General features: G+C 53.3%; 1 protein-coding gene across 1 annotated transcript in view; it reads right to left on the bottom strand.

The window, feature by feature from the left end:
• Positions 1-3,264: 3,264 nt before the first annotated feature.
• The window catches only part of TMEM63C (transmembrane protein 63C), a 31,853-nt gene continuing 9,614 nt past the window's right edge, over positions 3,265-25,503 (bottom strand). Inside the window, exons 2-24 of the mRNA XM_058806906.1 lie at positions 16,893-17,006; positions 16,397-16,617; positions 15,859-15,938; positions 14,661-14,748; positions 12,737-12,774; positions 12,177-12,319; positions 11,817-11,868; positions 11,285-11,393; positions 10,779-10,852; positions 10,594-10,674; positions 10,337-10,457; positions 10,087-10,220; positions 9,746-9,868; positions 9,052-9,205; positions 8,431-8,537; positions 7,584-7,670; positions 6,999-7,064; positions 6,712-6,874; positions 6,390-6,495; positions 6,023-6,190; positions 5,633-5,748; positions 5,414-5,485; positions 3,265-5,333 (exon numbers count right to left, since the gene is read on the bottom strand). Coding sequence (XP_058662889.1) covers positions 5,121-5,333; positions 5,414-5,485; positions 5,633-5,748; positions 6,023-6,190; positions 6,390-6,495; positions 6,712-6,874; positions 6,999-7,064; positions 7,584-7,670; positions 8,431-8,537; positions 9,052-9,205; positions 9,746-9,868; positions 10,087-10,220; positions 10,337-10,457; positions 10,594-10,674; positions 10,779-10,852; positions 11,285-11,393; positions 11,817-11,868; positions 12,177-12,319; positions 12,737-12,774; positions 14,661-14,748; positions 15,859-15,938; positions 16,397-16,594 — 2,493 coding nt within the window. The 5' untranslated portion in view covers positions 16,595-16,617; positions 16,893-17,006 and the 3' untranslated portion in view covers positions 3,265-5,120. The remainder of the gene's footprint in view (positions 5,334-5,413; positions 5,486-5,632; positions 5,749-6,022; positions 6,191-6,389; positions 6,496-6,711; positions 6,875-6,998; positions 7,065-7,583; positions 7,671-8,430; positions 8,538-9,051; positions 9,206-9,745; positions 9,869-10,086; positions 10,221-10,336; positions 10,458-10,593; positions 10,675-10,778; positions 10,853-11,284; positions 11,394-11,816; positions 11,869-12,176; positions 12,320-12,736; positions 12,775-14,660; positions 14,749-15,858; positions 15,939-16,396; positions 16,618-16,892; positions 17,007-25,503) is intronic.

Below are 25,503 nucleotides of genomic sequence, written 5' to 3'. Positions count from 1 at the left end.
TAGCAACAGCTTCCAGAAATTCTGGCTCTTGGCCAGAGGAAGCAGAGCTGGAATCTTTCTGCCGATGCTGTCAGAATCTGGAGCGCTCCCCAGCTGCTCACAGTGCCCATCTGCAGAGTTCCTCATGCTTACAGCAATGAGGAGACAGCATCTGCTAGAAGAAATCTCAGAAAACTGCTGAGAGGCAGCACCTGAAGGCTTTGTGAAGGGGCTGAACTTGAGCACGTTGAGGAAGAGTTCATCTTTATGGGGAAGTCACTGTGGAATATGCAGAACAATGTTTCTGGCCACTGTTAGCCCCAGACAAGGACATGGAGCAATTATTCAGTTACAGGCACTCTTTTTTCTGCTTCTTCTTCAGGGCAGGAGGAGCCCAGTGTTGAGGTCTGAGATGCTCCTGTTCTGAAGACACATTCCTCCTGTTCTCAGATGTCCTCCACTCTGGGGCAGGAGAAAGCTGCTTGCTCAATGTAACTGAGGTCTCCTAGGCCCCTGCCATGGAGGGGATGATGAGGTGCCCTGTAAGATGGGTCTCTAGTGCAGTGCCATAGGCTGCCATCAAAAACCCCCCCAAGGTGTGTTTGGAGGAAAGTTAACAGGTGTTGTGAAACAGGCAGAGTTCCTTGTCCTCCCCATGGTACCATGTTCTGCCCCTGCAGCCCTGCAGTGTGGTGGTGTCCTGCCCATCCTGGCCCATGACTCTCTCCATCAGCTGAGTCAGGTGGAGTTCTCCCCATTCTTGCACCCAGTAGTGAGGGATGGAGGAGCTGGGGCTTTGATGGCACTGTAGGGGGCACGAGGGTTTGGGAATGTCCTCTTTGCAAACCTGTTATGGGGCATCAGCCTTCAGCATCATGGGACACCTCCTGGCTCCATGTGACAAGTAGGCAGCTCTGTGATGGGTGGGATATGGGTGTTACTACCCAAACCATCCCTGCTCCCTCTAGCTTTCCCAGCTCCTTGACGTCTGCTCTTCTGTGCCACATTTTATGTAACTCCCAAGAGAACTGGTTTGTGTGCCTCTTATACCCAGCTGTACTGTTTATTAAAAAACAACAGTGAGTCTTCGCCTTTTCTGATGCCTTGTGTTTATTTTAATATAAAAGCCCCAAGCAGACCAGGAAAAAAGAATGACAGAGGGGAGTTTCTTGTTGATTCTAGCTTTGGAGATATTGGTCACTGGGAGCGCTTGTGTAGTGCAGCTTGACTGACATGAGAAGGCATCCACCAGCAAAAGCATTTTGGGAGCTTTTGTGCCTGGTAATTCAGCGGGTGAGCAGTGGAGGTGCTACCAGAGACACCCTGCTACTGATTGCTCAGACCCTTCAAGTCTGATAATCTCTAAGGGAATCAGAATTTTAAGCAATCAGCCTAAAATTCCCTTTTCCGTTGTTCAGATACTGCTTTTTTTGTTTTGTCATAGCACAGGCTCACCTGTTGCTGGTCACCTGCCATTGGTCACCCAGTGCTGGTCATCATCAGCAGCAGAGCATGGACTTCATAATGAAGTCCTGTCTGGTTCCATGGAGCATCATCCACTCTGCCATAACTGGATTGCAGAGTCATTCCAGCAGCCCTGCCCAGAGAGCAGCTGGTGAGGATGCAGGAGGTTCTGTCTTCTAGCATGTTCTAGCTTTGACATGAAGGGTTTCCAGCCCTGTGAGAGTTGGGCACTTGATGCTGGAAGAATGGTGCCTAGAGTGGGGAAGCCAGGCCAGGGTCTGTAATAGCATCTTCCAAAGGCTGGAAATCCCAGCCCTGGCACAGGAGAGAAGGAAAAACATCCTGAGAGAGCCATGCTGCCCATTTAGGATGGGATTGTTCCAAAAGGCAATGTGTGATGGGCTGTGAAGGGCATGGAGAGCAGCAGAGATCTGAATTTAAAGAAATACCCCCTTTGGGTCATTGATAAAGTTAATTTTCCCACTCTTGGTCTCAGGACTGGTGGTGGGAGCCCAAACCTGGCACTGCAGGGTAGGGCCAGCCTGGCAGGCTCCAGCAGCACTCCCATCTTTGGCTGCCTGTGCCAGCAGGGAGTTTTGCTAAGCTCCCACAGACTCCCCTTTGCTGTGGCTGCTGCCCAGTGGGGACGGTCCTGTCACTGCCTGCCAGCAGCTGGCACAGTGGGAGACTCCATGCCATTGCTGGGCCTGGCTGTGAGGGATTCTGAGTGCAGGCTGCCCTCAGGGAGCGGGGTGTGAGTGGGGTTCAGGGCAGAGTGCAGTGTGACAGGGCTGACACCCTCAGCAGGCCCTGGGAAGCTTCCCGGTGTGAGGCCTGGGGAAGCTGCAGCCAGGGGCCATCCCAGCTCCCAGCCAGAGCCCCTGCGAGCTCCCCAGCACAGCACTGCCCTGTGTTAACTCTGTTTACCTCTCCTTACCAACGTGGGGGGTCTCTGTAGGGGCATGCGATGGGTTTTACATTTCCCAGGTGTTCACCCAAAGGGAAGCTGTCCCCATGCCTCCTGCCCTGTGCCATTAACCAGAGTGGCAGGGCTCACTCCAGGAAAGCTGAGGAGGAGCCAGCAGGAGGAACCTGCTGAAACCAGAGGCAAATCATTCAAGTAGGAATTGAGGTAAAAAATAGTGTGTATTTTGGGAGGGAGGAAGGCAGAAAAGAACATCGTTCTCTCAAAATCTAGAGAAGGACTTCCAAAATGGTGTTCACCCCCTTCCCTGGGACTTGCTGGTGGGTAGTTCAACTTTGGGTACACCGCTCCATCCTCAGATGGGATGGGTTCCTCCTGTCCCTGACCCTTGCTGTGGTCCCAGAGGGGCTCCAGGCCACCCTTGTGCTACCCTCAAGCAGCATCTGCACCTTTGGTGGTGTTCTGAGCCAGCTCTGCCAATGGAGTGACTGCTGACAGAAGGTGGGCAAGAAAGGCACACGAGTGTCCCAGCCCACCCTCAATGGGGGGATGGTGCCAAGGGCTGTGCCAGTCTATCTGGGACAGTGAGGTGCCCTCCCACTCCTGAAACTTTGCTGCTTCTGCCCATATGTTGGGGTTTGTTTTTATGGAGATCATAGTGGGCATAGTGTGATCATAGATCACACAGTCTGGAGGTGGGGATGTGTCCAAGCAGTCTCCTTGCCACTGAAGCATGTGCAGGATGTCCCAGGCAGGGTCAAAAGCAGCCCACAGGTGGGAAAAGGCTCCAGTGGCAAGGGTTCCCCCTAAACCAGTGCCAGGAGGACGCATGGGGGCGACGACGCCAGGCAGCAGCTGGGTGAAGTCATTTTATTCAAGGCACGGTCATAGCAATAAATCACAAGAAGGTACAGACCTCTGGCACATTCCTGCAGAGGGGCAGCTAAGGGCAATCAGACCAGCAGCCCGAGCTCCCGAGGACACAGTGCCACTAGCAGGCACTTGCTTCCACCCTCAGAGAGGCCACCAGCATCCCCGTGCCCTGCCCGGGGCTGCCTCTGGAGCAGGCAGTGAGGGGAGCAGCTGAGCTGTGGGCAGCCACGGGGGCACCTGGGCAGGAGGCCACAACCCCCCAGGGAACTTTTTGGGATTAGAAGGGTGTGTCTGACCTCAAGGCTCCCCCGAGGCAGCCCCTTTGTGGCTAGGGTGCCACAGCCACCGCCCCAGCGTGCAGGAGCGCGGGTGGGACGGGGGCCATGGGACTGCCAGCCGGCTGAGCTGAGATCCACCAGCCCCACAGGAACGTCCTAAGGGCCCCCTTAATGCTCTCACTGCTGGGCTGCCTCTTAACCTCCCCCGAGCCCAGAGCTGGCACACTACCCCTCCTCCCAGCGGCACTGCTAATGCTAACCGGTGCCAAGGAGCATCTGCCTTCACACAACAGCACTCGGCATGCCAGCAGCCCTGGTGCTGGCAGAGCTGTGCCTTCCTCCCTTCCCTCCCTGCACTGCCCTGGGACGATGCAACTCTGGCTGCTCTGAAGCTAGCAGGAGAATCAGGGGCAGGAAAATCAGCCCTGAGGCCAAAGCAGGGCTGAGTGAGGAGCCAGCATGCCCAGGTGGGTTATGGTGGGAGAGGAGCTGAGGAGAATGAGGATAAACCTTCATCCCCAGAGGCCACCACAGGTACTCTGGATGAGCTGGAAAACTCCAGGGATGCTGTCTGGGCAGGTAATGGCACATTTACACTAATCACAGCAGGACTCACACTTGAGAGGCAGTGTGGCTACTGGGGGAGCATCCCACAGCTGCAGCTTGTAGACAAGGACAGGCAGGCAGGATGTGGTGGACCAGGAGGACCTGGAAGCCCAGGTCCTGCCAGCCTCCACCTGTCCCCCCTGTTCTGCTGCATTAGGACAGAGCTATTCTGGGTCCCATGGGCAGCCCCAGTGAGAGCATGAGCACGATGGGCGCTGCCAGGGAAGAGGATTGAAAAGGAGCTGCCCTCAAAGCCATTAAACACACTTGTCTCTTGACCTTCCACTTCTCCTCAAGAGCCCAAGGGCACAGGCATTGTGCAACAAGATGGGGGGGATGGGGTGGGAGGTTGAGGAAGAGTTGGGCTTGCATTTGATGCCTACCTTGGTGCAGGGCTGTTGGTGCTCATGTAGGGGCTCTGGTGGCAGATGCAGGAACACTCACCTCCTCCACCAAAACACAGGCATGTCAGCAGTCCCTGCTGAAATGGGCAAAGAGGGGCAGGCAGCAGCCTGCAGGCCAGCAGCAGGGGAGGCAGCAGCTGCCTGAGCAGTGGATGGCTGGGGTGAGATGCAAGGGTTACAGGTGGCTGTCCCCTGCCACTGAGGACCCAGAGGACAGCGTGGTGGCAGGCACATTCATCTGGGCTGTCTGGGCTGCTTCCTCCTCTCAGAGGGGACAGGGCCTCCCTCCTGCCCCCAAAAGCATGGCCTCTCAGAGAGACCCTCTCCCTATTCTGCTGCACCCCCTCTTCCCCATGTGTGCTGGAAGAGGAAGATGGGGACAGGGGGGCACTAGGGGGCTCAGCCAGTGCAGGCAACAGGAAGGACCATCAGACCCTCCTGCCACTGCCCATGCAATGGGGTCTCTCCCTCACATCAGTCTTGTCATCCCCTGCCCCATCAGCAAGGTGGCCCCACCAGTGCAGGGAAGGCTCCTCCTGCCCCAGGGCACATCCTCCGCTCCCAGCACAGTCTCAGCTGTGGCAGGGATGCTCACTGGTAGCGAGCCTGGCTCTCCATCACGGGGCCGCTCCTGTACTCGCCCTCCACGGTCTCCAGCTCTGTCTCGAAGCTCTGCAGCCCCCCATCCTCCCCATCCTCTGCTGGCTCCAGGTGGTTGCCCATGGTGCCATAGGACTGGTGTGCCGGAGAGGCTGCCGGCGTCAGGCTCAGCTCAGGCTCCTGCAGGACAGTGGCCACAAAGAGCTGCCCCGGGGGGCAGGGGGCCATCAGGACCAGGGGAGCGAGAGCAGACGGCCACAGCAGGGCTGGGAAGGGGTACTCACATTGGAGTTAGGGGTGGAGGAAACGCTGCTCCGCTCCACGTCATTGAAGGCGCCCTCAGACTGGTCAGACATCTGAGGAGAAGGAGGCCATGAGGAAATCATGGTTTGGAGGGCCCAGCTTTGGTAGGGACAGCCAGGTGCTATCTCAGATTCCCCAGGGCAAGCCAGGAGGGGATGCACTGGGGTGAAGGAACAGAGCAGGTGGCTGGCTGCGCTCACCTGGTAGCTTGAGGGTTTCCGTGGCTGCAGCTTCTTCAGGCAGAGGCCAAAGAAGGAGAAGATGATGCAGGAAAGGAGGACCACAAAGGTGAAGAGGGTGACAGGCCGGGTGGGACCTAGAGCACAGAGACACTGGGGCAGCACATAAGTCTCCAAGAACCTGCTGCACGTCCAGCTGAGCCCCAGGCTGGTGCCTGCTTTGGGTTTTACAAGCTCTCAACCCCCTTCCCAAAATACAAGCTGACACCTCCTTCATCTGCCAGGTCTTCACACCACCCTTATCACCCTCCATGCCACGTCTAACTCAAGGGTGACACCAGTGGCTCATCACCCCCAAACATCAGACAGGACCCTCAGCAGTGGCAGGGCGCAGCCCCAGGCTCTCCCTACCGAGGCGCAGGACGGAGAAGAAGAGCAGCCAGAACATGCAGAGGATGGGGGCCACCACAACTTGGCTGATGGCGGCGACGTGGAGGCGCTGGTTCAGTTTGGTGGGGATGTACACATAGTAAATGTTGTACCGGTCAACCATGTGCTTGAGCAGCATATAGAGCAACCCTGGTGGGACGAGAGGAGCCATTTGGATGGAGGGCAGTGGGGACAGCCAGGCCACAGGGAGAGCAGGGCAGGCCCTGGGAATGATGCCCAAGGGTGCCCTTTGTACCATGCAGGAAGCCTGCACTCCCGTGCTGCTGCCGGTGGCTGTGACAGGCTGTTCTTGGCATGGCTGGGACCATGGGCATGGGATCATACTCACCAAAGGGGACGATGATAGGGCAGGTGATGCTGTAGGTCATGACAACAGAGAAGATACAGCAGGTCCAGGCATACTCTAGTCCAAACTGGAACTGGTAAGCTTGACTCTGGGGCACAACCAACAGAGTAATTGCCACCTCTGTCACTGCAAAGCCTGCACTTGCAGCCTGGCCCACAGGACTGCCTCACCCCCACTAGCCCCCAAGGGGCCTGAAGAAATCCCCATAAGCATCCCCACAGAACCACGACAGCCTGAGTTTGCAGGGAGTGCATCTCTGCTGCACTGGGGTCACGAAGGCTCCCAGGTGACCAGAGCCACATACCCGCTTGACATGGAGCCGCTCGGGCTCGGACTTGGCGAAGCAGAGGCGAGCAGTGTAGACGAGGAGGCCTGGGATGCGCAGCAGCTCCATGGCCGTCCCAATCAGGCTGGAGGTCACTACATAGTTGACGAAGAAGGCGCCATTGTCTGGGAGGAAAACGCACCTGCCCCGGGGACAGAGAGGTGACACAGTGAGAGAATGCTCAGGCAGGAGCTGCAAGAGCTGCTGGCGGTGGACAACAGGTGCTCCCGCTTGCCTGGGAAGTTTGGGAGCTTCCTGCTACTCACTGGAACTTGACTTCAGCCTCATCCAGAAAGTGGGTGTCGAAGAGCCAGCGGAAAAACAGGTCCAGGCTGGAGGGGATACAAGAGGAGCAGCTCAGACAGAGGGGGAGCTACAGAGCAATGTGAGAGACACCCAGCAGGAACGTGCTTTTTTCCCTGTCCTGAATGGGCAAAACCCTCTGCACCCTACACTGCCAGGGCAGCCCCTTCTGCCACACGAGACCACTGTGGAGCGTGTGCTCGCCTCCTGAATGGCCGCCAGGATTACTGTAGCTGGAGCTATGCAGGACCTGACCAGGTCATTTTAGGGTCTGCTGAACCCAAGCATCAGCTGATCACTGCCACCAGCCCCCTTGGGTCAGCTGTGTCAGCCTGGTAAGCTGCTCTGCTCCACTCCTCTGCAGGGAAGGTTTCCATCTGTGACCATGTATGAGTGGCTCAGCACTGCTAAAGAAGTGTTTTCCTCCCCAGAGATCACCGTGTTTCGGTGGGCAATGGGATCTTAGCCCTTTGGGGCTGGATTGCAGGGCCTAGGTGTGATCCTGGCAGCTTAGGAGCAGGGGGAGCAGCATGGCAGGGTGTCTGTACCTGCTCAGACCCAGCGAGGGCAGGATGATAACCATGAACACCAGGAAGAAGAAGCACTTGTGCATGGTGATCTGATTTTCACTTGACCTGCAGAGAGGGAAGACAAGAAAAGAACATTGCACTTTTTTGGGAAAGGGCAGAAGGTGGGGTGCGGGGCTGGGCTTGGTCTCGCTTTTCACCAAGGAGTTACTCCCTGCTTCACAAAGCTGTGTGCATTTGGTCTGTACATCCACTGGGGCCTTGCAAAGACTCTCCCAGGCTAGGGTGTGTCACCATGAGGAATCTGCTGCAGCCTCTCCTCTCCTTCATCTTTGCCCTCTCCTACCATCCCTGCTGGTATAGACACCCAATAAGAGGCAGATGTCTAACGTGAATTCATGACCTGTTTCCCCCAGAAAAAGGAAGGGAGGTGGTGACAAAGCTCCTGCAAGGACTTACCAGATGAGGCACAGGGTTTGGGGTTGATGGAGGGTCAAGACAAAGAGAGCTCCTTGTAGGAGCTGGGCAGTTTCCCCTACTTTAAGCATCTTGAACCCATACCTCCGCCTTGGACTGGAAGCATGCCTGGGATGGCCCTGCTGCTGCCAGTCCACCATCACACCGTCCCTCTTACAAACTTCTTCCATCTTTAAGATCCATCTTAAAACCAACTGACTTTGTCAGTAGTCTGAAAGTGTTGAGGACTTTGGGAAGCAAATGGCTCCTTTGTGCATGGACCCAGGGGGCTCTGCTCCACTGGGGGGGTCTGCTGCTCACTGCCTGCCTCCCTGCAGGCTGGGTTCCCCTTTCCACTGCAGTTCCTCCCATCTGTGGCAGCCCTGGGGGCTGTGGGGACCAGCCCCATTACCTTGTCCAGTGAGACTCGAAGAATGCTGAGTAGTAGACAAGGAAGGGCAGGAAGACAGAGAAGGCCCAGAGCAGCAGCGTGGGGAAAAACTGGGTGATGATGGGGTTCTGCAGGAAGAGAGAGGCCAAACACCCCCTCAGCAACCCACCATAGCACAGCCAGGCTGGAGACTGCACACAATGGTCTGTGTGGCGGGTGGGCTGGAGCATCCCCTCCCTGAGCAGGGGCATTTGTTTCAGGAAATAAGAACTTGAGACCAACCAAGGGCACCACAGCCATGTTCTGAGCCCCAGTGCCCACCCAAAAGCTCACAGGTCAATGAGCAAGAAGGGGCTGTGCTGCTGGCAGCTCCTGACATCTCCTGAGCTCTTTCCAAACCTTTCTTTTTGAATAGACAGCAAACTGCCTGCCCCCATGGAGGCATCAGCACCAAAGCTCAGGTGCTGCCCCAGGGCTCTGCCACTGGAAACACAACGAGAAGGGGATGGACTTTGTTTCCCATCAATACCCATCCTGGTGATGGCTCATCTTAGGACAGTGTAGAGCTGGTGCCCTCCACCTGTCACAGATAAGCCTGGAAATTACAGACTTTCAGGAAAATTGGCATGGGTTAGGGACTACCTTGAGGCTCTCCACAGGGTGTGTGACATTGAACATGTCCATAGTGTTGACAATGATGGCTGGCGTTGTGAGGAAGAAAAGAAGGAGGAACAGGCAGATATTAAGCAGAATGAATCGCACCCACCACGATGTGCCGCGGACTGATAAATTCTCCCTGTAAGAGGAAAACACAACTTGAACATGATGAGGATGAGGCCCCTGTGTCCTGGGCCTCCCATCATAGCTTCATGAAGCTCTGCCTCCTGCTATCTGCACCAACCATCCTGGCAGACACTGTTCTGAGCTCGCCCTCTTCCCCTCCCCACGGTGCTTTGCTGTCATATGCAGAGCCCCTCAAACCAGAGAATAGCCACAGTGGAGGCTCATACCATCAGGAGCCTTTGGAACCAGGCCAGAGAAATCACAGTCTGGCAATCTAATCTCAGCTGGCTGGGCCCTGCCACCTTTGGGAGGATCACCCCAATTGCTCCTGCTGACTTCTGCTGTGGCAATAGGAGGGATTTTCAGCCCCCATCACCCTTGGAAAGTGTCCTACAGATACAGACACAGGTTTCCTACAGCTATTTGGGCTCCCTACAGCTATGGGCATAGTCTCCTTATAGCTAGGTACGTGGGCTCCTTATAGGTATGGACATGGGCTTCCCCATATCTGCTTGTTCCCCCTGCCTCCCTCCCTCCTGCCATGGGGGTTCACCAGATGATATCACTGGGTGAAGGGGCATAGCAAACACCCCAGTGGTGTGACTTGACCACGGTGGTGACAGAGGACTGCTGGGGGTGCTTGCGGCAGTGGATGTGGCTGTAGTCCTTCAAAATCCTGCAGGAAGAGGGAGCCAGGGGTCAGGGCTCACTTCTCGTGAGACGCTTCCCACAGCCTAAACAGGGCAGGCAATGCCACAGATGGCAGAGGCAAAGAAGAGACCAACCCACTGCCTGGCTTTGGTGGGAAAAGCTGGCAAGGTGCCCCAGCTCCCCGGCAGTGGTGGCCAACAGGCTGATGGACATCCCCATGGCCTGTGCATGAGGGGCACTCACACAGCTGTCATCCGCTCGTCCTGGAAGGTGACGAAGGCCATATCAAGCCGCTTGAGTGTGATGCGGTTGCGCTCTGCATTGAACTCATCTGTGAGCTTCTCCTCCAGCTCCCCGTAATACTGCTCAGCATCCACCTGTGGGAGCAGCCAGGGCTGTGCTGTGCACGGGGCTGGGGCAGGGGCAAGCTGTCATGCTCTGCCTTGCCCGTGGTGCAGGTGTGCTGCCTGCAGCCCTGCCTGCAGCCTCCCACCTCATCAAAGCCACAGAAGTGGCAGCAGAAGATGCGGGCGCAGGGGTGAGTTTTGATCATAATCTTCCCCTCCTTCTGTGCCTTGGTGGTGAAATAAAGCCGCCCCTTCATTGCTTTGCGCCTGCCAGGAAGCCGATAGCAAAGGTCATGTGGGGAGCATCAGACAGACAAACATAAAGCCAGACTGGGTGCCTTGGTGTGGTGGGCAGGAGCAGCACACCCTCCCAGAGAGGCCACATGGACATGCATGCACTCACCTCTCTGCATCCAGCTTCATCAGCTTGCGCACGTCAAAGCAAAACTGGACATTGGTGACGGTGCAGCTGGGATAAGCCTCGCTGCAAGCACAGGGACATGGTGGCACCAGCAGCCAGGGGACAGGGACACTCCCTGCCACCTGCCTGCCACCCACCCAGCAAGGCTGTGGCACATGGCTACTCACTGGAAATGCTTGATGATAAGTGAAGGGTCTGTGATCTCCTTGGGGATGTGGGTAACCATCAGCGTCCGAGCGACCTTGCGGAAGAGAAGAGGCAATGGGATCTGCAGGATGGATCTGCAGGATGGAGCTGCAGGACAGAATGCTGCCATCCTGTCCATCCAGCAGCGAGCTGAGCCACCAGCTGCCACCCCAGAGGAAAGTCAGCACAGATCTCCTCAATGCCCAGTCCCAAACCCTGAGGGCACAGCCAGACAATGCCATATCCCAGACAGATGAATACAGCAGGACTTCAGTCTCAAGATACAAGACAAGAGAGAGAGATTTGCCTCCAGGCTGTCACTTTATCCAGAAGCTGGTGAAAAACAGCCACACCTTTCCCTGCCAGCCTAGTTTCATACTGTTCCTGAAAACCTCCGTAACTACTGGGACCAGCATTTGTGCAAAGCAAGAAGTTAGCCATTAGCAGCACTGAACAAGGCAGGGTTGGAGGAGAGGTGGTTTCTCACCTTCTCATTCTCTCTGTATTCCAGGTGCACAGAGTGGTGAGCCATACAAAGGACGGTGAAGATAAAATAGATTAGGGCGAAGATGCTGTGCAGCCACAGAAGACGGTCTCTGCAAGAGAGGAAGTGGGGAGCAGTGAACACTGTGGTGAGCATGTGGCACAAGGACCAGCCTGGCACTCAGCATCTCACTCATGGCCACCCCTTCCACCCAGCAGGACCCCCCAGTGCCAGCTCTCAGACACTCACCCCAGGAACTTGAGGGGCAGCACCCAGGCTCTTGATTGAGATACTACAGAGATGCAGCTACACAACATCCCCAAGAGCACTTCTGCCAGCAGTGGGGTGCAAGAGCAGTGCCACTGGCTTGGCTGCCCTAACTGTGCTCATGTAGTACAGAGAGACAGGAGAGCCAGTGTGAGTGGTGTGAGGCTCACATGGACCTGTCCCTGTCGCCACCACAGGGCTGTGGTGAGTACTGTGCCTAGGTGCTCCCAGCAGCACACACAGCCCCCCTGCCTGTGGGAGCACCTACTGAGTTGGGATGTTGGCGATGGTTGTCCGGCCAAAGTGGGTAGGATTGTGTCCTGCAGAGGAAGAGGAGAAGCAGAAGGTTAAGAGAACACAGTGCAGTGTGCATGTCCATATTGCAGTTATTGGCTGTGGTCTTTGGTCCCTTCTTTCCCATCTCCCAGATCCCCAAGTTCCCACTGCCCTGAATTTCCCAGCCTCTTATGCTCCTCTGTCACCCAGCTGAGGGTGAGCTCCTGCTCACATGGGGGCTTCTGAGAGAGGGGTTTTTTTCTCCTTCTTTCCCAGAGGCACAATGTTTGTCCAAAGGCTCAGAAGCTTGCATGGCACCCCTGAGTCATCCTGTGACTAGGGAAGCACCTACCCAGGAGGTCCCCAGAGAAGTTGACAGGCAGGATGACAGCCACGGAGAGCACACAAACCAGCATCAGCAGGACCAGGAGGTGCCGCTGGAAGGAGAGGTAGGTGGTGGCATCGATCCCACACTTGCTCTGAATCTCCTCATCCCTGGAGAGAGGCAGGTGGGGGTCAGTGCTGGTGGTTCCTCCCTACCACCTCCTGTCATGGGGACACTGGCTTGCTCCAGTTTCCCACAACCCACAGCAACTCATGACAGCCTGACAGTGGCACAAAGGATTTGAGCACAGAGGAAATGAGGGACCCAAGCAGCCCTCCAACTGCATCTCATTACACAATTGGTGTACAGGAGAGGTTGAAGCCCTTTTCTTTGGGATAGGATCTAGGGACCAGAAGGAAATGCAGAGGTGAGCTCTCTGCTCTCTCTTCAGAGAGGATGTTTTAAGAGGGCTCTCCTCTGCCACTGCTCCCAGCAGCTCCTGGTGATGGGCCACCACCTGTGGGCACTAGTTCCCCATGGGTGGGCAGTGGTGGGGCAAGAACATAATGCCAAGCACACACACTTACTTCATCTGGTAGATAGAAAGTAGCCAGGAACAGAATCCCTAGAAGGAAAAAGAGTCAGGATGAGACAAGGACAATCACCCCCACCTCCCTAGTGAGGGACCAAGTCACAACATGTGCTGGGGAAACACGCAGAGGCAGTGCAGTGCCTGTGGCCTTGAGCAAATGGAGGCAGTGCCCAAGACAGCTCAGCAGTGCTCAACCCAATGGCAAAGGCAGCTGCCTCAGGAGAAGCAAGGAAAACACACTCCAAAGAGCTGATGGGAAGCTGAGCACAACCTCTCTTCCAGCCCTGATAGACCATGTGACTTTCCTGAAAGCAGTGATAAGATAATTTCTGTGAGTGGGAACAAGGAGTCTGCTGGGGCAGGGGTATAAAGGGACAGGGAAGTCTCTCTACAAACATCAACCATCCTGATGGATGTCAGCTGCATACTGTTGGCTGCAGGAGGATTTGCAGAAGCTGAAGTCAAGCATTAACCCAGTGTTTCAGGGGTGACTTGCTGGACTTCAGCTTCCTCTGAACATTAAGGAGCATCACTGCAACAGGCTCCTGCTTCCAGAGCTCCCTCCTCTTCCCCTTCCATGACAGTCCCTAACATTCAATGCATGTTTTTTGCCACTAGCAAGTGCTGAGGTGGCACTGCTGCAGAGTGCTACATGAGAACCTAAGTTCTTGTGCCCTAACTAGCTTATTCCCTGTCACTGTGTACACACATGGGTTTTCAGACATTCCCCTGGTGAAGGAGGACTGGGTTAGAAAACACCTAAGCACACCTGACATCCACAAGTCTGTGGGCTCTGACAGGGTGCATTCTGAGAGAGCTGGTGGACACCACAGCAAGGCAGCTCATGATCATCTTTGAAAGGCCGTGGTGATCAGGAAAGATGCCTGAGGACTGGAAGAAAGCACCATGCACTGTAACAGATTGCCCAGAGAGGTTGTGGAGTCTCCTTCACTGGAGATACTGAAGATACAATCCTGTGCCATGTGCTGTAAGATGACTCTGCTTGAACAAGGAGGTTGGACCAGATGACCCTGTTGGTTCCTCTCAACTCTGCCCATTCTGTGATTTTGTGATTCTGGACTTTTTACGCTCTCTACAAATTTCTCCTCAAAACTGCTCTTCTCCCCTCTTAGTGTATCCTACATCTAACCTGGCAGAGTTGAGATTTTCCTCATTTGTGAACAGTTTGATTTTTCAAAGGATGTCTTCTTGCTTCTAATAATCTCCTTTAATCTGCTCTTTAGTGTGCTGGCTTTCCCTGTAGTCTTTCTCACTTATTTTTTGATGAGCAATACACATTTGCCCAGAGCACCTGGTACAGAGCCTTTAAAGAGGCCTCCTGCCACCTTGCAAGGATTTTGTGTCTTTTGCTTCTTTCCTACCTATATTTTTTAATAAGTCATGACATTTTATCACAGTCGTACCAGTGACTGATTTTCGAGTTTTGCTGCCAAAAAAGAAAGAGACAGCAAGAAATGTCAGTCTTTGTTTGTTTCCAGGAAAGCCTGATGTGCTAGAGAGAAGGAGATTTTACTTTAAAGCCCCACCATGCTGGCAGAGGAGGAAATATGGTGTGGGGGACTTGATCCTGAGGGGTGGGAAAGATTCTTGCAGCCATGCAGCTGGGCTCTGGCCATGCATCATACTGGATCCACACAGCTGCAAGGAGAGCCATGCAGCTGGGAGATGCTGGCCAACAGGGGCATCCCCTCCAAACTGCCATTCAAAATAGATGCCTCAAAGAATCCAGGACAAAAAACCCTCCAGCTTCCAGGAACTCCCCACTGCTGAAGAGTGTTGGGCAGGAGATTTAATTTCCCACACTTAACTTCTGACCAGGGTTTCTGATGAAGAACAGGACAGGCTGGGCTGGGACAAGCCCAGCCCAGGTTCCCACAGCCACAGCCACTGGCACTCACCACATCCTTGTTGTCAGCATCCAGAGGGCTGCTCTCTGATGGGGACTTCTCCTTCTCGCTCTGCTCTCCATAGAAAAGCGACGTCAGGCTTTGCAGCGAGGGGAGGAGCAGAGGGGTGAGGCAGAAGTGAAGCAGCAGACATGAGAGGATAAGCACCCTTGGAGAAGTCCTTCCTAGCACAGCAGTCCAAGAAATCTCTCCCCCCCTTCCCACATTCTACACTGGGGCTGGTACAGTGATTACCTCTGGGCTTGGGACAAAGGGGTTGCATCTTGCTGCCTCCACACCAACACATTCTCCCCAGCTTCTTTGTGGCCTGACCCATGATGAGCTCATGGAGATGGAGCTGCAGCTCCATTACAAGGGACTGTTGAACCAGATATTTTCTATTCCACTGCTTTCAGATGTCTCAATTGGTTTTACAGTAAAAAGGAATCTAATCAGAGCTTGCATTTTAAATCCTGATTGCCCTTTGATCTTACTGGTTAAGGGAAAACATCACATATTCATCATCAGACTCAGCTCCAGATTCAGAGGCCAAAAGGAACTGGAGGGGAGAAGGCAGAAGAAGGACTTTAACAGATCTTACTCTTGTGGGCTGCCCAGACTTGCACAGACCCCTCCTGTGTGCACCAGCCTGTGCAAGGAAAGATGCTTTGCTGCCTAAGGTGAGCTGCGCTCTGGCAGGCAAGCTGTTGTATGTAGTACAGCCCACCTGGAAATATGGTCTGGGCTCTACTTTTACCACAAAACTGCTTATTTTTGTGGAATTCTGCACCTAGCCCAGAGGATGGTCCAGGAAGTTGCTGTGGTGACATGAGGAACAGTGTTATTGCTGTGTGTCTCCCTCTGCCCCCTCCACCACACAGTCCCGTTCATCCCAAGAGAATGGCAGGAGAAGAGGCAGCAGCACAGTCTCCACTGAAAAACAGCTCTTTGTCCTTCCCAGAACAGTGCCCCCAATGGCACCAAGAACACTGTCAACAAATGTTAGAGGGAATGAAAGCTGGCCTGGGCTTTCCCTCTCCCTGTAGCAGATGGTGGCTGTGTCTCCATGGGAAATGGGGGCACCAGGCCATTCCCAGTAGGAAGGAGGGACACCTGCTGAACTCTGTGTCATGCCACAGTGCTGGCCTTTCTTCCAGCCCTCTTGAAGAGAATGGAGCCATCACCTGCAGCAGCTCTGCATCCTACTCACCTGTCATTGTCCATCAGCAGTGCCAGGCGCCCGTAGTCCCAAGCTGCTTTCCGAAGACATGAGAAGACCAGAAGGAGAAGCTGCAAGAAGAAAGAGAAGTGTTTTGCTGCAAGGTCTCACCCCACTGGATCTCCTCATATCTCCTTTGTGCTTTCCCACTCATGAGCCCAAGCAAAACTCTTACCCCAAACTGCTCCTGCTCTGTGACCTCACCAATGCTGCCCAAGTGTCCTTTGCTTCCCCCCTCAGCCAGGTGCACCAGTGTACTCTTCCCTGTTTCCCCTCAGACAGGTGCACCAGTGCACTCACCCCTGTTCCCTGGTTTTCCAGGTGCACCAGTGCACTCATCCCTGTTCCCTGGTTTTCCAGGTGCACCAGTGCACTCATCCCTGTTCCCTGGTTTGCCAGGTGCACCAGTGCACTCATCCCTGTTCCCTGGTTTGCCAGGTGCACCACTGCACAGGCTGACTTGTGTGTGGCTGTCAGTACCTGCAGGGGCTGCAGAGCCCCTAGAAATGCCCCCCTGCTGGCCCCTCACCAGCCAGAGGATGAAGTTGATGGCGAGCACGGTGGGCACGCCTCCGAAGGGCAGCCCCTCCAGGACGGTGCTGCGGGAGCGGGCGCTGAAGCACTGCTCCTCCGTGCTGTTCACCGGCGCCTCCAGGAAGAGGAGCACGTCCAGCGAGGTGAGGCCAGCACCATCCGGTGCTGGCTCCGTGGAGGACGTGCTCTCCATCGACACCGCTGTGAGGTCCCACCCTGCAACACAGAGGCACAAGTGAGGATGGAGAAGCCTTTGTTTGAAAAGAAGCCATGGCTTCTCCAGGTCCCTTCCATCAAGGTCTGAAGGGCTCACTAAGGGTAGAGAGGGGAGAGGACTGGTTGGTGGTCTCAGAGCTTCCCCAGTCCCAGTCTCTCTCAGGGACAGGTTGTTGGATGCAAGGCAGAGGGTGTTGCTGAAGAAATCTCACAGCTACTTCCTGCCCTTTCCCCACCCCATTAAACCCCATGCTATTTGGTTGTCTCTGTCATACCTGAGACGGGTCTCTCACCACCTCTGCTCCTAGTCCTGGAAGCTGGGTTGAGTCATGGCCACCCTGGTGTTGTCAGCAGGCAGGAATGAGAAGCTGAAGCATTTGTTTGAATTTCTGAAAAAAATCAGCAATGATAATATTGACAACTGGGTTGCTGGGGCTGCACTTGCTTCTCTCCTCACAGACAGGTATTTATTTCCTATGGAATATCCCTGAGCCTGCTGTCCTGCTCCAGCACCATGATCTGTGTGACTCAGGAGTTAGAGGACTTCCCTTCCATCTTTCCACCCAAGCAGAATTGCTACTCCCAAGATATCTTGATCTCTTCTGAAGAGTTAGCTTCTTAAAAGAGTTAGCTTCCCACTACCTTCCCCAGGAGCCGATACCATAGGTTACAGTCCTCACTGGCAGGAGACACTTAAAGGCCATTAATGGCCAACACTGTGGCTTTTTTCCAAAAGCTTTCCTACCACCATGCTTTAGGTAGGAGAGGATCCTCTCCAAATCTGCCTGGACCCCCTGAGAAGGAGCACCCTGCAGCAGCCAGCATGGCAGTCTGTTACTCATGGGGATGCCACAGGAGAGTACCAAACAGCTGCTGCACCCACCATTCAAAGATCAGGAGAGAGAACCAGCACAGCAAACACTAACAAACATGGGGTAGGGACAAGGGGGACAGAGTCTCATGTCCTCATGTGCCTGTCCTGCCTCTGTGCTTTGGAGTCACCCTTAACACCTTTAGCCAGCTGCTTCTCATGCCTGAAGAGCTGCATGGCCTTCAGAGAAGAACAGCTGTCTGTGGTGAGATGATCCAGTCTTTGGAGACCTTGAGCAGCCAAATATTTCCTGGCCTGGGCCCTGAGCAAGAGCTTTTATCAATGACCTCCAAGGGGGCCCCTCCAACCACAATTATTCTACATCCCTATTCTCAGGACCTTGTGCACCTGACAAGAACATTTTCAGGCCTGCCTGAAGTTTATAAGGAGCTATATAAGTGCCTTGCCTTGCAGACATGGTGGGCACAATATATTGAAGTCAGTATATTGTGACCAGTGGAAAGGCTATGTGAAAACTCAAGAGTGGTTTACAACATGTACTTCTGGGAGGTTTGCATTCAAGCCACTGAGCATTCATTCCTCTCTTTCCTTTTCATCAATATTCCAGCCACAACTGAGACCCTGCTACAGCCCCTGCAGTCACCCAGCACCAGATAATCCCTGCTGGAGGCTGCTCAAAGCCCACATGAACAGGGTGGAGGAAGAGAAACAGGACCCAGGGTTTGATTAAGCAGTGGAGGAGAATGCAAACAAAGACAGATGGGACCTCCAGGGATGTGGAGACACAAAGTGTTTATGGCAGTTTTTGTCACCAAGACCAAACAAGATCAAATCTTCAACACTAAAGGAAACCTAATTGAGAAGTCCTTGGGGAGCAGAGACAGCACACAGAAAATTACTTGGCTTAGAAAGGAGGTATTCCAAAGCTCTACACAGATTTCCTCTTGTTGGGAAACATTTACTTGTGCTGTGTCAGTGTGATAGATGGGGGACTACAGTAGCACCTGATTTTATATGCATGGCTGTGGCCTCAGCCTCTCTCTCGTAGACCTTGCAGTTTGCTGCTTGAAGAATCGTGCCCTAAAGTTCACGAGAAGGAGATTAGTCCTGTCCTAAAGTTCATGAGGAGCCCATGAGGAACCCTCAACCCTCAGCTGACCAGAGTGGGCAGGACAGGAGTGCTGGTGCAGGAGCTGACATATGTTACATGCCTGAGAGACTGACTCTCTTTAACCTCCTCATCCAGGGAAAGAAAAAACTGAGGAAGAGGGAGGTTTACAATTTTAGGCTGGCATCTGACTACCTGCATAGATGTCTTGAAGGGGTGTCAGAAGCTGCTGAGCTACAGGCACCAAGTTCCCCAGGACATGCAGACATGTGGCAGTCCCTTTTCCTGTGCATATGGTGAAATGTCACCTGAGCCATAGGCTTCAGTGTCTGCTACAGACCTGCCCATGCTGCATCTTCAGTTCTCCTTGGAGGTCCCTATCCATATACAAAGATACACATCCATCTGTCCAGACTATGATGTCTGGAGACATCACTGCCCAAGTGAGGACAGCTGAACATTAGTGTGACACTCAAAAGAACTGCCAGGTCACTTGGGATATGCTGATACTTCTCCAAAGGGAATCCCAGTAGACTTGGGGTTGATACATCCGCCCCATAGGTGGAGGATGGATGGATGGATGGATGGATGGATGGATGGATGGATGGATGGATGGGGCTGGCAAAGCCTCCCTGTAGTGCCCTCAGTCACAGCCTGTGTCTCAGCCATGGCTGGCAGTCCTGTACTTCAAGTCCCAGCGTGGTCCCATCAGGGTAATGACCCCTGACAAGGGACCTCTACAAGAGACCTATAAGAAGTGAGGGAGCTACTCTGGCAAGCAGCAGCTGTTTGCCCTGGCTTGCCTGCCTCCTGCTCGTCACCTGGGCCACCAGGACCTCTAGCCAGGGTGTGCTCTTTGCTATGGCAATGCTCTCAATCTGTTCCTCACCATGTGCATGTCTCTCTCTCCCCTCCTCCTGTAAGCAGCAGAGCCACTGCCATCTGGCATTTTCAGCTGCTAAATAATTCACTGCCTTTTTGTTAACAAGGAGAGCTGTCTCTGACCAAGGGAGATGTTAGACCATCAGCAAACAAACAAGGAGACCCTTAGCAACTTCAGAGTCCTTTCTCTGTCACCACCACTCCACTACACAGGAATAAGATCCTGCAGCTTGTTTCTAGGCACCGGCTTCACGCTTGTAGGAGGAACATCCTGTCAGGGATGGTAGGGTGAGGGGCATTTTCACAGGGATCTGTACAAGTTGTGTTTCTCTATCAAGTCCTTGTTGCCATCCCTTTCTTTTTCACATCAGATATTTTGCTCTTGGTGGCCAAAAGCAATGGGTTCCTCGTGGAGATGGTGTTAGTATCTCCTGCTCCCAGCTCTCCTGCCCAGAAAGCTCCCAAACGCAAGCCTTCACCCTTCCAGCCCAACCAGCTCATTTATGTGCACACAGCACTGCCCATAAAATGCCAGACTGCACAGACAAATTTCAGGAGCAGAAGATACTTGAAGACCCAATCCAGCTCTGTCCCCTCTCTCTTAAGCACCTCCAACTCCAAAGGAGCTCAAAGGAGCCATCATGTCCTGCTCAGGCTCTAAACACAGATTTTGCACTGTATCACAGCTCCTCTGAACCTGATCTCAAGCCACCCTCCTGCCCTTTTGCTGCTCCTTTCATCCCCAGATAGCTACAGGAAGTCTCCTCTACATACCCAAATCACTACTTTTCTAGATCATTTGTTTCAGCTAGTCTCACCTTTTATGGTGCTGCTCTCAGAAAAGCTTATGCAAATTATATAGCTGCAATGTTACCATTAAAATAACTATTGGGGGCAACCAGCTAAAAGTAAATCATGTATATGTTCTAGGAACAGCATGCAGCAGAAACAGCAAGAGGAGATTTCTGCTCACATGCACCAAGAACAACTTAAACTCAGACCTATAGAACATGTTCAAACTCCCTCTGGTTGGAGAGGCAAATTTTTTGGTATACAGAATGAGAAATCACAGGGACACTGCAGGTCATTAAAGTCATTGTTGAAATGCCTAAGCTAAATTTTCACATCAAAAAAATGAGAAAATTCAGCATTTTGAAATATTCAGTTGAAGGCACTTTGCAATAGTATCTGAAATATTCAACAAAACAAACAGCATCACCAAATCAGTTCCTGTTCCCTGGTACATCACTGCCACTGTGCTTCTCCCAATCCTTACGGGCCAAAGGAACAAATACTGTTGTGAATAACAGAGCTGGATGGGTGTCACCTCCAGAAGGTGTCAGGACAGCTTCCCATTAGCTGTGTATGAGGCAGGGCCTCTAGATGCCAACCACAGACAGATGTCCTTCAGAGCAGCCACAGTCCTGGAGAAGTGACAGCAATGGACTAATCAAGAAACAGGGGTGTACAGGATTGCAGGTGGGAAAATGAAACAATAAGACAAAGGCAGAAATTTTTTTATATGGTCTGTCCATTATAGGTCTTACTTAGAGGGAAGATACTAAAACAGGGTCAGAAAAAGTCAGAAAACATGTAGAGCAATTCCTTCTCCTCCTTGTGGCCTGTGAATGCACAGTGAATGCATGAGATCTGCCACTGAAACTGATTTGCTCGATAATTTCTATGAAACATTTTCAGTGCATGCAAGCTTTGCCTTGAATATTCAGTGCCCTCTTTGTTTTGTTGATACATCAGCATATGTTTCTTCTCTCCGGTTGGGTGGGCACTGATCCAGAGAATCAGATTTCCAATTAAAAATAAGGCATGTCTTTTATGTGAATGCAATTTTTCATAATTTGTCTTTCCCTTGAAGCATCCTGCCAGCAAACTCATTTGCTAAGGGATTCACAGACAGCTGGAGTAGCAAAACATCAAAACAGTCTTGGGAGCACTGAGATGACTAAGCTGGGTTTCCCAGCATGCCTACGCTCATCTAGCCTCAGCATCCTCTTCTGGAACAGGTGGGATTACTGACTCTGGCTGGCCAGAGGGCAGCCAGGCCATGGGGCTGTTGCTGGAGTGTTTCTGTGTGTGGCCACACAGAAAAGCCAGGCTGAGGAGCCAGACCTAGAAAACAAACATCTGTGCTACTTGACTGCCTCTACATCCTTCTTCCATTACAAGTAGATAGTGGCGGGCTGTGGAAGGGAAAATCAAGGACTGCTGAAACAGGGAGATCAGGTTCATGTCCTGGTGTGCAGGACCAGGCAGACAGGAAACCTCCAGCATCCCACTCTGCAGGACTGCAGTGACCGACCTTGCAGGACTGCAGTGACAGGGAGGGCAGGAAACTTGAGCCACTGCCACTTACTCAGCATGGCTAACCAAGTACCTCAGGACTTCAGGGAAAAGGCTCATCAACAGTCTGCACTGAGCTCAGCACACACCCCAGCAGTTTTGGCACCACAGGGCATGGTGACGTCTCCATTCCTGTAGCTTGGCGCATGGGAGAACAGGCACACCATGGGCTACATGTGTCCCCAAGGGGTATGAACACAGAGGGGATAAGACCAGGGACACAGCCCTCCAAAACCCCACAGAGGCCCAAGGCATTCCTCCCTAGCTCTCCTTTCAACCTTCCCTCTTAAGATTAATGGCCTCGAGATCCAAAAAGCAAAGTGAGGATCTGGCTGCTCCTGGTCTGTGAGGTGAGCGCCTGTGGGGCAGCAGCATCCCTGGGCAGGGCTCATTGACACTGGTGTGAACGCTGTGCTCACATCCTGTCAGGGTACGAGACAAACAACCCTCCAGCAGAAGACCCTATTCTATCACCAGCAGGACATGGACATACAGCAGCCTACTCTATTAGCCTGTTACAAATCAGATACATCTTTCAAACAAGAAGGACCATACAAGGCTTGCGGGCTATGGAGGGTGGGTTGGTAAGGTTTGGAGGCAAAGAACCATTCTGCAGCAACAGATGACCCCTAACAGGTAAAAAAAACACCTGCTCATATATTAATTTTGTCATTGCCAATGAAGATATGATCACTTGGAAAGGTCATGAGGACTCATGTTTCATTGATTCTACTCCATCTCTCACACATACCCACCACTCAATGAGAAAATGAATGTGAGTGCATGACTGCTTAAGAAAAACCTGCTTAAAAATGGTACAGACAAACTTCATCTTCCCTATCAGTAAGCTCTGGCACTGCTCTCTCACTGAGGAGTACAAAGCCAGGCTCACTGCCAGCCAGGCCAGGAAGGCTGGGGAAAGAGCCAACCCATGAGCCCATCCAGGCCCAGGGGGTGCAAACCCCACAGTGAGGTTCCTTCCCCTCACTGGTGAGCCTGCCTTTGGCACTGCTGCTCCTACCCCCAATGCTTCACCATTCCCAATCTGCCCTGCCAACACTGCTCATCTAAATAACATAATGCACTAGGAGTCTGAGACTGACCCCATTTTGGGGAGCTAAACAAGTTTTTCTGCACTTAGGATTGGCAGGTTGCCACTACCTTCAGGAAACCCTGTGCAGGGTCATGCTGCGCCAGGGACTCACCTGAAACCAACACATCCCCCTCCCCTGCTATGTGCCCCTGCGGTGGCTGCCACATCATCCACAGCTCCCTGCCCTCCCCTTCTTCCACAGCACCACCACGCAGGGCAGGTTTGTGGCACTTAGACAGACTAAGTTCCATGAAGTTTTTGAATGAGAAAGCATCACAGTCCCCTTGGGACTCTCTGCAGGACAATGGTTGTGGCCTTCCAAAGAGCCACCTGCATAAACCCCTCCTCCTGCAGGTGTGCTGAGGACTAAGCAGACCAACGCTGGCTTGCTGCAGTGCTCCTTGGCAGAATAAAGCCAAACCCCAGGCAACCATGAGCAAACAGTGCTTACAGAGAGATCTAAGCCAGGGAGATTTGCAGGGGCCAGTGCGTGGGAGATGCTGTGCAGGGAGCAGTGCTTCTCCAGCCTCCTCCACACATGTGCAAGCCAGCGGCTGCTGGAGCCAGCACACTGAGGTAGGGAAGGAAGAATCGGAGCGGAATTTATTTATTCCACCCCCAGCCATTTTTGCCACATTTGACTAAGCTGCCAGCGCAGGTTGGCTCTAACCCATGTTTGGTTTGCATTTCACTTTCCTGCTGTGCACACAGCCCCTCACACCACACTTTGTGTGTGCAGTGCACCAACCAAACATGAGCTAATGGGGCTGCAAGCTCCCCAGAGAATCATGCACCCTTTGTCCTCTGATAAAACCTAAATCAACACTCCTCAGCATAAGGATTACCTGGACCAGGACCAACCCAAGCAGAGAGCAGGGTGCTGCTGGTAGGTGATGGCTGGGAGTAGAGAGATAGGAAAGGGGCCTTAGAATAAAGATGGGAACAGGCTTTTAAACAGACCTTGTAGTGACATAGTTTTAAACTAAAAGAGGGTAGATGCAGACTAGATACAAGAAAGAAATTTTCCAAGTTGAGGATGGTGAAACACTGGTACAAGTTGCCCACATAGGCAGCAGATGCCCCATCCCTGTAAACCTTCAAGGTCAGGTTGGACAGGGCCGTGGGCAATCTCTTCAAGTTGAAGATGTCCATGCTCATTGCAGGGGCATTGGACTAGAAGACATTTAAAGGTCCTTTTCAACCCAAAATTTTGTGTGATACTATGACAAAGCCAGAGTTGACTTCAGGGAATGGAGACCCAGTTAGCTCACATGTGGGAAAGAGAAAGGGTACCATCCCAGGGTTCCCAGTTAACCTACACACATGCACACACACATCCACATCCATTCAGAAAAACAGTATTTCAGGAAAACAGTAAAGAGACACCCTGGTGTCATCAGATCCCTGCTCCAGGCTGGGCTGCTGCATGCTTTTCAGAGCCCCCAGAGCAAGCCCTGCACTTGCAACTAATTAATGATGATACATGCAGATGAGAACAACTCCCAGCCCCTGCTGCCTATGACTGAGGGACATGGCAGCAGCCAGACCTAGAGAAGGGCTTGAACTTTCCTGCAAAGGGTATCTCTGGGTTCCTTACTGCCTGCCAGCTCCAAGACCACAGCATGTGCCCCCATGCACAGCCCACTTTGCAGAGGCAGCTCCCATTTGGCACTGAAGACCAAGGAAGATACCTTTCAGCAAGGCTGCAACAGTGGTGGGATGTCAGGCATTACAGGCAGATTGCTTCTTCTGCCACCCAGGTTAAAGTGCTCACATAGGATTTTAAGGTCTTTGTGAAGGAAAAGTGCCACCTTTACTGGGAAAAGCACTCCCTTGTGGAAACCTGTACAGAAACCAGGAATATCTGTGCCTTGGGCAGGGCTCAGACTGAAGCTGTCACCATGAGTCACAGGCATCTTTCACAATGCCACAAGGTGCCAGGTGCACTTTGGTTCCTGGAGATGGGGAACAACACAGGATGGAAATAGGAAAAAGGCAGCTCTCTCTTCCCCAAGTCCCTTCCACTGTTTGGGGAGCAGGGAGCTATAGGAGGCTCATCTGATGCCTTTGATAAAGCCACCTGCTGCAGAGACTGTCAGCCATGGGAGCAGCCAGCTCAGCTGGAGCCATCAGCCAGGGAACTCCAGCTGAGGGCAGAGGGAAGGAGACTGGCAAGGAGAGGAGTTGGATTGTGCATGAAAGGGATGCAGACTGGGAAGCTCAACACCACACTGCTTGGGCCAGGCAGTTCTGGTGGCTTTGCACCCCAGTGTCTGGCCTGGCCAGGACAGCATGACACTCCTGGGAATGGCAGGGACCTCACTGCTGGGTTGGTGGAGAAAGCAGGCACGTTCCAAGCCCTTGTGCAGCTGCTCTCAGCTGCTGAGCTCCAGCCAGTCCTCCTCACAGCTGATGCCCATCAGCCTGCTGTGCTGTGTGGAGTGAGCACACATGGTGTGCTACCAAGGGCCTGGTGCTCATGCTGGGCACAGCTCTGCTCCATTCCAGCCTGCTGCTGCCTGACAGGGACCTGGGAGCACCCTCCCACCAAGCCCCCTCATCACACAGCTTCCTAGGGGCCAATGGGCAGTGCTATGATTATCCTGATCCCCT

The sequence above is a fragment of the Ammospiza caudacuta genome, chromosome 6 (genome assembly GCF_027887145.1).
Source record: "Ammospiza caudacuta isolate bAmmCau1 chromosome 6, bAmmCau1.pri, whole genome shotgun sequence".
In the NCBI taxonomy this organism is placed as follows: domain Eukaryota; kingdom Metazoa; phylum Chordata; class Aves; order Passeriformes; family Passerellidae; genus Ammospiza; species Ammospiza caudacuta.
Note: the sequence above shows the minus strand (reverse complement) of the source record. Positions and strands in the feature narration are given on the sequence as shown.